This window comes from Apium graveolens, chromosome 3, assembly GCF_009905375.1.
Source record: "Apium graveolens cultivar Ventura chromosome 3, ASM990537v1, whole genome shotgun sequence".
Lineage (NCBI taxonomy): Eukaryota > Viridiplantae > Streptophyta > Magnoliopsida > Apiales > Apiaceae > Apium > Apium graveolens.
The window spans coordinates 155,856,197-155,872,583 of record NC_133649.1 but is presented as its reverse complement, the minus strand read 5'-3'; the positions used below and the strand labels follow the sequence as shown (position 1 = coordinate 155,872,583).

Below are 16,387 nucleotides of genomic sequence, written 5' to 3'. Positions count from 1 at the left end.
AAGATGAAATATTTGGCTGCTTGTTCTCTTTTTGTTCTTGGCTTCTGTTTGATTGCTCTCTGTATGTGTGTTAGTTAATTGGATGCTTCTGCTGCTTTTTAATCAACACAGCCGAGATTAAATGAACTGGTATGACAATCCTTTGTCCAATAATACTTTCGGTGTGACAATCTTTTAGAGCTAGCAAGACAATTAAAATGAACTAGCAAGACTTTCGGTATGACTATTGATTGTCATACCGATTGTCATATTAGTTCAAATGAAATTGTCTTACTGAATTAATAAGTGATTTTAATCTAAATAATAATTCTATCAAGACAATCAACTGAATTAGCATGACTTTCGGTATGACTATCAATTGTCATACCGATTGTCATACTAGTACAATCAGTTGTCTTTTTAGAATTAAAACAGATTTTAATCAATTAAAATTCTGAAAAAACCTTAATATTAATTCAGAATTAATTAATCAATTAATTTAATTAATCAAATAAATTAATCTTTGCAGAGATAATTTATTTTCATAATTAAATTATATGACTTAATTAATTAATAGAGAATTAATACTAACCCTGAGCAGCATCCATTCTTCTGACAATCTTCTGAAAGTCACTGAGACTTATGAATCAATTCCGCCACTTCAATGCTGACACTCGATGTACTGTCTGGTTCATGAGTGACTAACTTTCGTGACGTTTCTTCATGTCTTGACTTTGTTGTTCTGATTGAATCCTTGTAATAAATGATACCTTGACGAGATCTCTGTCACTTGATTAAATCCACGATCTTGATTTATATCACTGAGGCATGATCAAATTCTTGAACTTCTTCCAGTGAATCTTCAAGTCTGCAGATGAACAATGTTTCTTTATTCTTTGACAGATGTTACTTTGTGAGATCTCTCTGATGATAGATCCACTATTTACTTATTACATTCTTATTTGAGTTGAGTTAAATACTCGAATAAACGAGTAGGCTATGATATATGCCTTTCACATTTTGTGCAAGATCTTCTTGCACACAGTGAGATTGGGTATGCATTGAACCAGCCTTCAGTCTTTTCGAGCCAACAAGTTCTGACATTTTGGCGGACTGGGCACTTTGATAATAGTGGTACACATGGCACTCCTAGTATTATTTTCGAAGTGGGTGATTCTTCATATGCAGTCACTCCTGGTACAATACGCAGGGCTCTACATCTCCCAGAAGGATGTACCTTTTCAATTCCAGAGGAATCAGCTCTTCAGGAGTTAATGGCCAATTTGGGGTATGAACAGAGTTTGGCAAAGCTTGGACAGTTGAAACGGGATCATATCAGAAGAGAATGGAGCTTCTTCTTCGACTGCATCACTAAAGCTTTTGGGAACAAGTGTTCAAATTTTGATGCTCTTCCTATAATGAGTCAGCACATCGGGTATGCTATTATAAACCAAACTCATTTTGATTTTGCAACTGCTATAATTGGTTTTATTGGGGATAGGATGACAGAGGATAGGAATGTTGTGTACTTTGCTAGATTCTGTCAACTTATATATACTTTTTGTACTAATGAACCTCAATTAGTCAGTTCCTCAACTCCACCTTTTAAGGTTGCAAAACGTTACTTTAATGACCTGATAAATGCGGACACTAAGAAATCAGTGGTTAGACCTTTACAGATTCCTCAATCTGTAAAACAGATCTTAGTAAATGTTGATCCTGATACTTATAGATCTGTTTATTCTGATGTCCAACCAACAACAACCTCCCAAACACCACAACAACCATCAACACCTACCACCCATTCTACTCAACCAACCCTCAGGCAATATATCAAATCCTATCTCTCCACTTCACAGACAGTTCAACCCTCAACCTCAGTACCTACTGTGAAGCCTTCATCTTCCAAGCCAAAGAGGACAAAGACTGTTCCTCAAACACCTCAAAAGAGAAGGAGGATTGCCTTGCGAGATGAATCTGATACTGAGGACCAGGTTCCTTCTTCAGAACCTGTTATTGATGAAGCTGAGAAAGAGACTTCTCAGAAGGATTCTGGAATTGGGGGATCTAGGCTTCTCAAGAGGCTCAGAAGAATGACAGTTCCTGAAACTCCCAAGGAATCCAAATCTACAAAGAGATACAAGAAACAGAGGGCAAATAGGCCAGTTTCAGATGATGAAGAGGAAGCAGCTAAGGAAAGGGATCAGGAATCTCTGGTCTCACAAGAAAAGGAATTTGCTAAAGTCACTTCTTCTCCATCAACTCCATCTCAGGAAGCTGTTTCTGAAAAGGCCAACACACCATCTGTATCTCCTGTTGATCCAGGCATAAGTGCTGATATTGATGTTCAAAATTTGGTTGTGCCTGAAGTAATTCTCTTAGAAGCTCCAACAGCAACTAATCCTTCAACAACACCTGTTACTGATGTTGTTCAAACTCCAGAGCTATCTACTACACCTTCTCTGCATCTAGATGCTGATGATCAGAATTTAGGTGAGCATCAGGATATGGCTGTTGATCAGAACTTAGAACCAGATTAGCAATTAGAGGATGCTGAAGCCTCCATTGCTACTCACACTGTTGTTTTATCAGAAGATACTGATTCTATAAGTTCTGATGCTGCAAATGCTGGAGAAACTGGTGATGCTGTTCCAAATGCAGATGCTGATGAAGCAGGTCCTTCAGGACATGCCCCTCCACAAACTGTTCTTAAATCTGAACTTGTTAAGAAGTTTGTTACCGGAGAAGCACCAGTAATGGACTTGGAGAGTTTAATGGAAGAAGAAGCCAGACTTAAATCAGAGAAAGTCACATCTAAATCTGAAGCTTCTGGTAAAAAGCCACTTCCAAAACTCAAAGGCATTGTGATCAAAGAAAGGACACATACTGAAGCAACATTGGCTAAATCACAATCGTAGATAGATCCAAGATCCAAGGGTAAAGAAAAGGTTGGTGAACCTATCAAGATTTATGTGCCTCCTGAGGATGAAGAAATTACTGATGAAAAGGATGATCTTGCTCTGACTTCAAGAAAAGTTTTTAAAACAACCTCTGACATGGCTCAAGTTGTTCAGAGTCAAGAGACAGTAAGTTCTGATATTTCGAAGAAGCAAGTAACCTCTGACATAGCTCAAGTTAACTTGATATCAGAAGATAGACCAAAGACACTCCTACCAGGATTCACTAAAGCAAAACAGACTCAACCTTTGAAGACTACTGCAAGTGGTTTTGAAGCTAGAGTAGTTACTGGAAAGGAAGCAAGAGATAAAACTGGATTGGGAAGTGCTGATGAAAGGAGAATACAGAACACTACCAATGATCCAACTTCCTTGAGTGAACCAGGTATTGGAGCAACTCCTGAGAGATTGAATCAACTGGAATCTGTACAAATGGTTACCATACCTACTTGAAAGAACACATCTTGTTGTACTTCATGACAGATGGTAGGGTTTATCATATAAGGCAAAATGTCATTCCATTGAAGTATTTTGAAGAATTGGAGCATGTACTATTCTTACTTCAAGTGGATGACAGATTGACAGGAACTGCTACAAACTATTTGAAGGATCAGATTCAGAGACAGAAAAGGCTTTATTCTGTTAAGTCTGACAGCACATATGTTCCAAAGTACAGAGATCACAAGGGTGATATAGTTGAAATGAAGCCCAATTCTGCTCAAATTATAACTACCTTTCTAGGTTACAGGGCTGTGGAATTCAATCTTGAGTCTGATAAAGCTTATTTGATCAGACTGGATCAGGATATAAGAAAAGCAAAGATTAATGATTTCAGGGCTGCAATCTTTCAAATTGGTGAAGATACAGCAGAGCTTAAAGATGCTAAAAGGAGGATGATTGATGAACTTAGATATGCTGAGAGATGTTTGTTGAAGAACTATCTCAGAACAACTCATGACATCAGAGAGATCAGAAGATGAAGCCAAGTCGAAGAACTACAACTGCTTAAATTCTGATATTTGTACAGACTGAAGTTGTTATCAGAAGTTAAATATTGGTAAAGCTTTAAGGACTGTAAGTTATAGTTATCTAGTCTAATTCTCATGCATTTGTACTTAATTTTTTTGACATCATCAAATATCTGTTAAACTTGTATATTATGCTAATTTACAAGTTGGGGAGATTGTTAGATATATTTGATAATGTCATGACTAATATGATTTATGTTTAGTTTTCAGATCTTACTTAACAGGACAAATCAATACTTATACTGGAAGTCAGGACTTAAGGATATCAGTACTTATATTATCAGGAGATAATCATCAGAAGTTGGATATCAGAACTTAAGTGCTGAAGGACGATCAGATAAGGACAGTAACTGATTAAAGGAAAGAAGATCGAGATAAACATAAGAAGAGATATGCATGAAGAAGGAGTTCCGTGAAGAATGGAATATTTGGAAGAAAAGATATCTGATTGATATATTTTAGGAAGCAGAATTATATTCCATATCAATTAGCGATTATCTTGTAACTGTGTAGTATATAAACACAGACATAGGGTTTACACTATAAGTGTTATCATATTCGAGAAGATTATTTATTGTAACCTTAGCAGCTCTCGTGATATTTGTTCATCACTGAGAGGTAACAGTTTCATACTGTAACAGAGTTTATTGTTTCAATAAAGTTTGTTTTCTGTTATTTAAGATATTAAAGTTCGATTTGATTGTATTTTACATTGTATTCACCCCCTCTACAGTGTGTGTGACCTAACAATTTAATATATATATTTTTTAAATTATACCTTGTTTGTGACGTGTCTTCCATGATGCAAAGTAACTTGTACTTTTAGATTTGAAAATAATAATATATTTTTAGTTTACACCGGTATTTATGAATTTATGATTATGCCTCCTGAGTCAGAGCCTGTCGGTTAAATGCGGTTTACCTTGGTTCACGTGGTTTGCAGGCTATTGCGTGAGCCCGTAGGGTTTATCCAGTGCGCACCCAAAGGGTAACAGCTGCGGGTTACCTACGATAAAAAAAAATTATAAGATAAATACTGAAATTATAGCAAAACAAATTGGGGAAATACTATTTTCATAGCTGACTTTTAATTTCTAGAACAAACAAAATATGAAAAGATAAAATTGTCCCCATGCATACACAATAATAGCAAAAGAAAAAAAAAACAATGTGAGGGATAATTACATTTTTTCATGGTTTTTCAACTCTGAAAATAAAATGTTTGCTATGAAAAGAACATTTCCCAACAAACTGCTATATTATCACCTAATTATTAAAGGAGTCAATATTCGAATGACTGTAAATTTAAATAAATAAATTTACTCGCATGAAACAGGTCAGTGATAAAAGTTAGACGAGGCAATGAAATGAGAGGGGCACAAATAATAACCAACAACATAATACCGTTGGAATATTTAATCGTCGGCTAAAAATAATATCGTTGGAATACACTTGATGCTGGAACTTGGAAGGGGCCGACTCTAATAATACAGTTTGCATTATTTGTAGGCGGATCACAGTCTCGTCTGGCAGAGACATGTTACGCCATATTATATACCGATATCTTTTCATCAGAATTAGTATATTTAGTATAAATACACCAAGTTTATATTTTTAGCATATCGCGCGTATTTATCGTGGTATCTATAATATTATTGAAATTAGCTTGCTCCGCATCACAACGAAACACTATTATGTTATACAAACAGTTTGTTCTGAACCGCCTACTCTCAAACTATTCACATTTCATACTTCCTTTAGGGAACACTGGCCCCAGGATAGCTGCTTGTATCGTTTTCAGTACAATTTTGAATGACATCTGAAAATTAGGAAATAAATAATATTCGAGAATAAGGAAAAAAAAAATTCTGGATGACTTAAGTGTACTTTATTTATTATCAAATTACTTACTTTTCTAGTTTAAAGACACGTAAAATATATAATACATAAATATTTAATAATGAATGACTAAATTACTTGCTGTATTTGTGGAGACCTCAAGAAATATATGTAATTTTAACCTTAGGATTCTTCTTCTCATAATAATTATACTCTTATTTCAGTCACAAAACTACACTTCAGGTTAAATACATCACATAAATTTTGTTCAAGTAAAGTCATACAATATATTTACTTTTACCAAATACTAAAACCAATTCTCTATCCTTCATAATCTCTCCTCCCAAAATATTCCTTTGGCCAATTTTGTAAAACCAATATGGTACTGAACATAAATATATTATCCCATATTAGTTTTTTCTATCCTCATCATTTCACCTTTTACTCTTTATAACTTATAAATAGTTTATTTTGACATGCAAAGAAGAATAAAAAGATCACCATTGTTATTTCTCCTTACAATTGACAACAAGCAGTCTGTACACAACAATATGTAATATTCAGTAGAGACCTAATGGTACATTTGACTTGCAACTACCAATGGAATGGCAATCAGGCCATTGCTTAAATTACTGTTCATGATTCCAGTGCATGTCCATGACCTCTCACCGAAACAAATTCAAACACAATCAAATACTCTAACCATGTTCAATGGGCCTGCAGATTAAACTCTGCACTGTCATCTCAAAGTTAAATCAAATTTCAGTCATTTTCGAAGCGCCTGAAGACTAAACTGCATTTTCATCTCAAATTTAATGTAAACTTACTAATACAGGGTGAGACTGAATGGCAGTCTGTACGTAATCTAACCCTGTCCATGTTGCATACTTGCAAACAACTCACCTGAAATACAAACAAAACCTCTTTAGTTTCACCTCCCACATTTTTGAAGTATTATCCACCCCAGGAAAACCACTAAAGCCCATAACAAGGATCTACTATTCACACTCTAAAAATTCCTGATAGCAAGGAATTAATGATACATTTTTAACCATAAGAAAGAATAGTTCGCGGAGTATTAGCGGCAAATTATGCAAATATGATTTAAACAGAAGAAAATCATGCCTTATAAAATGTTTTTTAAAAAGGTGCAGTTTGCATAACTGTTAAATTTTGCAACTCACTCAAAAATATACAGACGGGACTGAAGCATCAGAATCTGTTAATAAAGGCTGAGAAAGCCACCAGCATCCACATATGTCTTCCATGAGGTTGAGGGTGCAAATCTTCAAATTCAATTTTGGTGTGCAAGTGCGCTTAATTAGCAAAAAAAAAATCCCTCTAAAAGAGATCGTTTTATTGTGTACAAAAGTTGATAATTAAAGAAAAGGAACTATGTGTATTTATTATGTGCTAATTGATAGTTAAATAATCTCTCCAAGAGTAACAATCAAAAAATACAGAATTTATCACTTATTAGTTATTACTAAAACTAGGAACATGATTTAATCAGACATAGAAAAACATGTTTAAATTAAAACCCGTATTAAAAAGAAGCAAGAGTTAGAAACCAACCTCTACTACCCTTGCTAACTCTGCCAGGAATATGGCTACCATATATAATTTTCTTTACCGGCTTTAAAATTTCAACTAAATATCTTCCACGTCTGCAAAAGATTAGTAATCAACTTTAACAAACTGACAACGTTTTATAAACTAAAACCAAATCAGAGTTCTTTTTGTTATTTCATTTTCATAGATGCCAAAAATGTCAAAGTTTGAACATGCACATTCAGGTTAAAAGTAAAACATCACAAGTAAAGTTCTTACATTTCTTGGCCTTTTTTGGCTTCGAAGGTTTCTTTTCTGCGGTAGTCCACAAGATAGATGGTAGAAGTGCTTTTTGAGAAGGCAATTCTGCAATAAAAAGAAGTGTTTGGGCCCAACCAGCATACTTCCCATATTTGCAGACGAATGCCTCTGCCACTCGACCATATAACTTAGGAGTCAGGCGGGTGCCAGCAAGCTCTGGGATGAGGTGAGTAGTGGCAATCTTGATAAGATCAGCAGGAAAAAATTTGTACACCATAGTCAGAACTGAGGAGTATGACATGTACACAGGAATACAACCTTGTATATAGATTATAAAGACTTCATGCTAGACGAACACATACACAATCTTTTATGTGGGTTGTGTGCCAGCCAATCATATAAAAAACAATTAATTATATTTGTCATAATTGATACACTCTAGATTTCATCAGCAGTTACCTTGTTCTTTCTCTTCTTTCAGGTGTATATTAAGTTAACACATTTCAGTGTAAAGAAAGTAAAAAATAATAAGCCAGATCAAATTGCAAAACTTCACTTGAGAAATGCTAACACAGAATCTGAAAGAAATTACGAACATTGCAAAAAAATTAGCGTAGATTATAGCATTTGATGAAGTTCCCTTGCTCAGCATCTCAAGCCAAGTAATGAAAATAAAAAGAAATATTGCTAATTAACCAAACCTTTAGAATATAAGTTATTCCTGTAGAATAAGAACGAAGCCCTTGCCCCTTGGGTTTCGTAGAACACTAGAATAAATGGATCCTGGGATTATCCATTAAGCTTACCTATCTGATCAGGTTGCTAATTGCAATATACTGGATTCTCTAATAAATCATTTTATGGTTAGAGCTGAAAATAGTAACTTGATACTTTGGTCCCATGTAGCACATAGGTATGCAAGTATGTATCTGTAAAAGATGAAATTTCCTTACACGATCCAAGCCTCCCAGGTAATATAAAATATAAATCTGAAGAGAGACACCACGGAAAAAATTTAAGAAGGTCGACACAAGTAGAAAACCCACAACACAACACTCTAGATGCAGAACAGACCCCCAGCCTCATCAATATGACCATCTAAAATTCTCTTTCACTGATAAGTGAAAACCATTATAGTATCTCGGCAGTGATGATGAACAAGGAAGCCTTTTTTTTTTAATTCGTTACTTAATATTAAAATGGTAGCGAACATTAGGCTTACTCTCTTATCAATTCAGAGATTAGGATTATTCTCTTTTCATCCAAGATAGATCTTTACCCCTATAAGAGGATATGTAATCATCTCATCAATCAGATATGACATAGTAGAGATATTTCATATCAGTTTTCCATCTTCTTAACGACAGCTCCTCTATGAAATGTGGCAGCGGGGGCCTAGTACCTACTCCATCTAGGCAGTGTGTAGGTGTTTTCTTAGACTAATTTTTTTGACAATATATAAAAGCTTGCTTCCAGAGAGAATCAATCATTGATTTTCGAACAACTATATCGAAGCCTGAAAACCAAACTATAAGAGGCCTATAAACTCACCTGCCAGACATGAGTATCAACAGGAATGGCATGATGTTGATCTAGAGAAAAGAGAGCAACACAGGCAGCTACTTTGGGACCCACGCCAGGTAGAGTAGTTAAAGCATCAATAGCCATTTGAAGATCCAAGTCACGAAGAGAAGAAAGCCACTTCACACCTCCTCCAGGCTTTGCTCGCAATGCATCTACTGTGCGAGTTATGTATTTAGCCCTGTACAATTTGCAAAGAGATATTATGAATACTCCGCAAATTGCAATTCATGCTCTATAACGGATATGCAGGACAGCAGCAGATGCTTGTTATTTAGAAACAAAGTAGATTCAGAGGAAGGAAGATGCCGGTGGCTGAATTGGCATAGGATGCAATATTAATAAAAGAAATATAAATATTCATAGCAACTTCATGTTTGAGAATGACACTTCCATCTTTCCTGTGCTAGTGCAGGAGTCAAATATGTTAGTCTCAAAAAAACACAATTCTACTCTATAGAGCAAATATATAATTATGGATAGCAATTACATGGTCAGTATCAGGATATTTTATTATCAGTTGACTCACTATCACTAATCACCCAACATTTATCTTAACACTGCAGTCCACATGCATTCTCTTTTCGATCACAGATCTTCATATCAGTTGCATTAAATATAGCAGGATTAAATTACGTTAAATATTTATTCCCAATATTTTTTTTCATTGGTGCATTCACACTACTATTTCTTTCTCAGTTAAATGACAATTAAAAAAACCCCGCTTACCAGTAATATATTTACTTTCTATCATATCAATCCTTGCTTAAAACTCATGAATAAAAAAAAATTATAGATACAAACTTAAATTCATGAAGTTATATATGTATATACACTAATGACCTTTCTTATAAAATAAGAATTGAGTACAATAAAGGACATAATTTAACTACTTGATTTTTTTACTTAGATCTGTAAAATTGAAAGTAATTACACAAGGTATAATCAAAATACATAAAGAGAGACACCAAATAACAGCAGTGAAACAGAGCTTAGCCCAGAAAGAGCAACAATATTCATTACAAATTTTAGATTTCATTAGGGGAGCACAGAACATATACTGCTCAAATGTCGTTGGTCCAACTTGCTGCACAAGTTGTTGTCAACTCTCATATTCGGTATTAATGGAGCCCTAAAACTTCCAGGCTGCAAGTAACAATTTAGATTAATGAGCTTTATGCTGACAAATCCCTACTATTCACTTCTACATACTGGTGATGATGAAAAATAAGGTCAATGGATTCAATAACATCATTTCACATTGATGAGTATGAAGTTCTTTATGTATTATCCTAGCACATGATACGTGAACATGTTCCTACTAGAAAAATTATGCACAAATTATCATTAGCTCAGAGAGCTATTAAATGAGGGTCAATGGGAATCGCAAATGAAGGACAATCGGCCTGATACTAAAAAATTGAATACACGACAAAGGTACATATTATCCTTGTCGGACTCCCCTCCAAATTGTCATTACGTCCACTTCTTCCAACAAACATCTCAGAAAAACTAAAAATTGCCTTTCAAATTTTAGCTCATGTACAAAAATTACTAACAACTCATCTAAAACCAATTCGAACAACACGAGTTCTACAGCACATTCTGACAAAATGAAAACAAACAAGCAAGTCAAAGAAAACAAACCTGTATCCGAAACCAGCGACTCTAAGCTCCTCCTCAGAAACATCCGATAACCTATCCAAAGTAGGAAACTCATAAAACCTAAAACCCTCAACAGTCCCCAAATAAACCCCTAAGCCCGAAACGAAATCAACCATTTGAGTAATCCTCTTAATATTATTATTAGAAGAACAAATAAACTGCACAAGACATTCCAATGGGTCCTGTCTAACAACTCTAGCACCTCCTAAATAAGGTGCTAACTGAGCAAACCTCGAATCGGAACCCGAAAACTCCTTCCACAAATCACTCAAACAAATACCCACATTCAAGAAATCCACCAAAACCAACTTAGCGTCAAAAAGATCATCTTTTGAGTTATGAAAACAAGCAGCAATGTCACCATTGTCAAGATGCTTGAGGGACACTAAATGGGACCCAACAACACCAGTGAACTCAAGTGGGCCAGTCTGTTTCCACCTGAATGTTTGGCCAGTCGGGAAGGTGAGGGGCAAGAAAAGCTCAGATTTTGAGATGTTGAGTGGGACCCATTTGGGGGAAGATGTTAAAAGGGTTCTTTGAGGGTTCTTGAATGAATTTGAAATGGGTTTGGATTTTAGGGTTGCGGGAGATGATGGGGGTGGTGTTGAAGGTGAGGATGAAATGGGTCTTGATCTTTTCTTCATTATTGAAAAGGATTTTGGTAGTGATTGCATTAAACTGCCTTTCAAAATTGAAATTATCATCAACCTACTGCTCTGCTGCAAATTTATGCTTATTTTTTCTCTAAATTGTGTTTAGAATTTCAATTTGACCAAAGTGCAAGTGGCAAATCTAATTCGCTCAATGGCACAAACAAATAGTTGGCACGATAACGGGAACCGCATATCCGTAAATTAAATGCGGATTTGATTTTTAAATAATCGTAATAGTCAAATCGCAAACCGATATATATATATATATAATATAATATATAATATATATCATATAAATGCAGAAACAACAATATATAAGAATTAAAAAATAAAGAGTTTCGAACTTTGGGATATTGGACTTTATATTTTATAATTTAAATAAGGGGGTCGGTTTACAACAGACCGGTATATAACAAACACATGGGTAGCCGTTGTATCGGAGATTGAATGGCTGAGATTAAAGGCGGACCGCAGAAATTTTCAGCGGTCCGGGGTAATTACGAAAATACCCCTAACCACGGACCGTGGAAAATTTCAGCGGTTTATGGCGTTTTTTGTTTGCCTTATCCCTTGCAAACACAAACTCTCTCAAACAGATATAAACAAACACAACAGCAGCCGCGCAGAAGCAGAAGCAGCACAGCCAAAAACCTAACACAACCTAACACCGCGAGCCAAAATCATTCCTCTTTCTCGCAATTAAGGTATATAATTGATTCTTTTATGTTATTTACAGTTTTGTTGATATAAATTTATGTTTGTTTTCTTATTGTAGATATGATTTTGTGTATGTAATTCAAATTTTTAGTGTTAATTAATGTATGAATCTTTGTGATAAATTAACATATGAAGTGTAGTATGATTAAATTTGATTTTTGAGAAATTCTAGGGTTCATAATTTGGAATTGAAAAATATTAGTTTTTTAGGATTTACTTAATTAAAATTTAATTTTGATTAGTTAAATTCGTTTTTTAGGATATATTTAATGAAGAATTAATTTCGAATTAGTGGTTTAATTAGTGGTTAAAATTGAATTTAATTAGTGAATTACGTTTATAAATTTGGTAAAATCGAATTTGCATAATTTGGTAAAATCGAATTTTTTTGAATTAATTTAGTTAATTTCGAATTTAATGAAAAAATAGTGTGAAATTAGGGTTTAGTTTAATTTTTTTGAATTAATTTATTTAATTTTAAATTTAATTTAGTTAATTTCGAATTTGGTAAAATTAGTGTTCAATTCTAAATAAATTAAGAATTTATAATTTATGAAATTAGGGTTAATTTAGGTTATTATATGTGGTAATTGTTTTAATTGTGTACGTGGTGTTTTAATTGTGGTGATTGATGAATTATGTTGACAATATTTTCAGGTATGGATAATTTTGGTGATTTCGGGAATATGTTGTCGGGTCCTAATGCGCATAATATTATTTGGGACAATCGGTATCACGTCAGTGAGGATGTTTGGGATGGTGCAGGGAGAGATGAGTTGCAGAGCTATTCGGGGAACAAGTCATTGCACTTGTGGAAGTTAAGGAGACCACAGCGGGAATTGCTACACATGCTTGGGTTTGGGATTATTGCAGACCCTGCTGTTGTCTTGGCTACTGACACTCGGTTGATATCTGCTTTGGTGGAGCGTTGAAGACCTGAGACCAACACTTTTTTCACGAGGCAGGGGGAGATGACTGTTACATTGGAGGATGTGGGGTTTATTTTAGGGGTGCCAGTTCAGGGGGATGCGCTGACTTGTGGGGTGATAGAGAACAAGGCGGCGTATTTTGCTAATAATTGGTTTGAGCCTTTGACCGAGGAGGAGGTGAAGGAGGCTTTGTATCGGAATAACATCAAGTTGGGGTGGTTGTTTGAGAGATATGGTGCACAGAAGACTGAGAAGAACAATATGAGGGCCACGGTTGTACATACCAAGGCGTATCTGCTATTCATTATGGGTTGTATTCTCTTCCCCGGCATCAACCGCTCTTTTATTCATGTTCGGTATATGCACCCATTGATTAATATGCGGGAGATTCCTTATTATGCTTGGGGTGCAGCTGTGTTAACTCATATATACCGGGGTTTGGAGATTGCTGCAAGGAAGGGCAGCAAGAGCATTGCTTGTTGTGTCTGGGTGTTATAGGTTTGGTCTTACGAGAGATTTCCTCGTATTGGCGTGCCTTTACGAATCTCCCGGTCAGGAGGATTATCCAGTTGCTGAGGGATGGGCCTATGCTAGTGATACTCATGTCGGGGTTTCGAAGAAGCGCAGGATGTCAGGCCCTCACCACAGCTTACCGTTCTATAGGGGTGAGTTTGATGGTGTTGCTGGTGATGAGGTAGTTTGGAGGCCGTATGCTAGGTTCGAGGATGTTATGGACAACGAGATGATACAGGCACAATTAGTTGGGTGCGGTCGAGTTCCCCTTGTATGTTACGACGTGGTCGAGTGGCAGCATCCGGACAGGGTGTCGAGACAGTTTGGTTCTAGTCCCCAGATTCTATGGGCACCGGTGAACATGGTTGGTTACAGGGGGGCTAAGGATGCCACGTTTGCAGGGGAGGATTGGCTGGTGCGGTGGTTTATTGATATTGGCAAATGGGTCAAGTTCTGTTCAGATTTGGATGTCCTTGTTGATGACTCAGTAGACATAGCTTCGGAGGCTGATTACATGGCGTGGTATGCTGATATATCTCGTATGCGCATAGGGAAGCCCAATCTACAGCCTCAGCAGCAGTACAAGACGAGGGAGTTGTATGACAGCCTCGAGGGCTATGAAGTTGTAAGTGTTTTACAAATATGCATATTTCACATTACACCCCCACACACTACAAAATTTGCATTCACACTTATTTCATCTTGATGATATGGTATCCTTGTGGAATTAATGAAAAAATGTTTGCTTGTTTTTGTTTGTAGATGGTTGCCGGGATTAATATGTTGAAGCAGCTGGATGCTAGGGTTCCTCCTGAGTTTGTGGAGGAGTTTGGGAGGATTTCTGCTACCTTCCTCACACCATTCTCTCGGTTGATGAAGAAGATCAAAGGACCTGCCTACAGACCTCCCACATTTCAGAACATAAAATCAGATTTCATTGCACCTTTGGCTGACGACTTTGACATTCCAGCCATTCCTGCCCAGGATGTCGTTGACATGACACAGCCATCCCAGCATGTGTCTCAGCCACCCCAGGCTATTGCCTCATCTAGTAGGCCCGCGAAGCTTGCATCCCGCAGGATGAAAGAGGAGAAGTGTAGTATCACTAAGAGTTTCAGCATGACAAAGAAGAATGCTATATATTCAGATTGGGGATGGGGCTTTGGGATGGCGCCGAGGAATCCCGGTGGTCTTAGTGTTCAGGACTATCACGTCCATACATCAGCTATGCAGAGTCTGGCTCCAGGAACATGGGTTGATGACAGGATTATATACACTTATATGGTATTGTTCGTTGTCTAATATATTTTAGTTGTATAATATATTTTAGTTTTTGCATTTATTTTACTTGTTGCATTAATTTTACTTGTTGCATTAATTTTACTTGTTGCATTTATTTTACTTGTTGCATTTATTTTACTTGTTGCATTCATATATACTTTCAGGGATTGCTAAGGACCCGGGAGGAGGAGATTCACACTGGAGGTATATGGGAGAGGAAACCCGTCTATTATTTCATTGATCCTTACTTCATGGTTCTTGGAAAAGGACATGTGAAGAAAATCAGAAAAGTATCGAGGGTCGGTGGAGATACGTTGCAGAGGGCATGGAATAAAGCATTACGTAGCTTTACCAGTTTTTCCAGTGCTACTGTTGGTCCTTCGGTTCTCGAGGCGGACTACAGTATTCATCACATGTTGTGTCGGAGATGTGCATTTGGTTTTGTTCATGTTCGGTACTAGACGATTTGAAGGTCTTATCATAGATTCAATGAATGACGAGCCGGATTATCGTGAGGATATACGAGTGGTGGTATGTTCCTCTACTATTACTGTCTTCTATATAGTCCTTACCAATTGTATATTTTATTCATTCTCGGATCATAATTTCATTGCAGTCATGGTTGTTGTCGAAGCTATTGCATATGGTACACCCAGTCGAGGGGCGTGACCCTACTTCAGCCGAGGTCCTAGCTCTACCGTCCAGGCCAAAGCAACGAAACTCTAATGATTGTGGTGTTTATGTGATGAAGTACATGGACTACTTCACTCAAGGATATGACTTAGCTGAGGTACCAAATTGGTCGCAAGAGGAGGTAGGATACCTTTAGGTATCGGATAACCTAGGGAGCTTCAGTTAGGGAAGGCAAGGGGGATTCCCGGGATTCGTATGCGTAGGCGTCACGAAGCTTCGTAATTGAATTTCATTTGATTTTAGTTTGTCGGATTATGTAGTTGGATTGCATTTCATTTTAGGTTGTCGGATTATGTAGTTGGATTTTATTTGATTTTAGGTTGTTGAATTATGCAGTTGGATTTCATTTCATTTTATGTTGTCGGGTTTTATTTGGTTTATTTGGTTTGTTTGGTTTGACGTAGTTTAATTTTGTTGGATTTTTGTTATTTTTGAGCATTTTGGGTTGTTGTGGATTTTGGTGGAATTTGGTGGATTTTGGTGGATTGTTGTGTTTTAGGTGTTGGGATTTTGGTGATATTTGGTTGTAGGATTTTGGTTGTGAATTTTCTGGCTGCTCTATTTTCAAACTGCAAAAAAAAAATTCACAGGCCCCAACAGCGGAAAATTCCCGCGATCCCTCTACAGCCCAACCGCGGAAAATTTCCGCGGTCCATCAGTTTTGTTTTTTGCCCCTGAAAACAGAGCAAAAGACAGGGGAAACAGAGTATGCAAATTAACATTCTGTTGAAATTGCTTAA

General features: G+C 36.4%; 1 protein-coding gene across 2 annotated transcripts; it reads right to left on the bottom strand.

The window, feature by feature from the left end:
• Positions 1-6,286: 6,286 nt before the first annotated feature.
• Positions 6,287-11,640, bottom strand: LOC141712883 (N-glycosylase/DNA lyase OGG1-like). Of its 2 annotated transcripts, XM_074515991.1 has the most exons (6): positions 10,844-11,640; positions 9,167-9,377; positions 7,634-7,856; positions 7,379-7,470; positions 6,631-6,706; positions 6,287-6,520 (listed from the first exon to the last, which is right to left on the bottom strand). In XM_074515991.1, the coding sequence occupies exons 1-4, from the start codon at positions 11,563-11,565 to the stop codon at positions 7,454-7,456; spliced, it is 1,173 nt and encodes a 390-aa protein (XP_074372092.1). In that variant the 5' UTR covers positions 11,566-11,640; the 3' UTR covers positions 6,287-6,520; positions 6,631-6,706; positions 7,379-7,453. The 2 variants fall into 2 exon arrangements, with proteins under 2 accessions (XP_074372092.1, XP_074372091.1); XM_074515990.1 differs by having other exon boundaries at positions 6,287-6,706.
• Between the last annotated feature and the right edge of the window lie 4,747 nt (positions 11,641-16,387).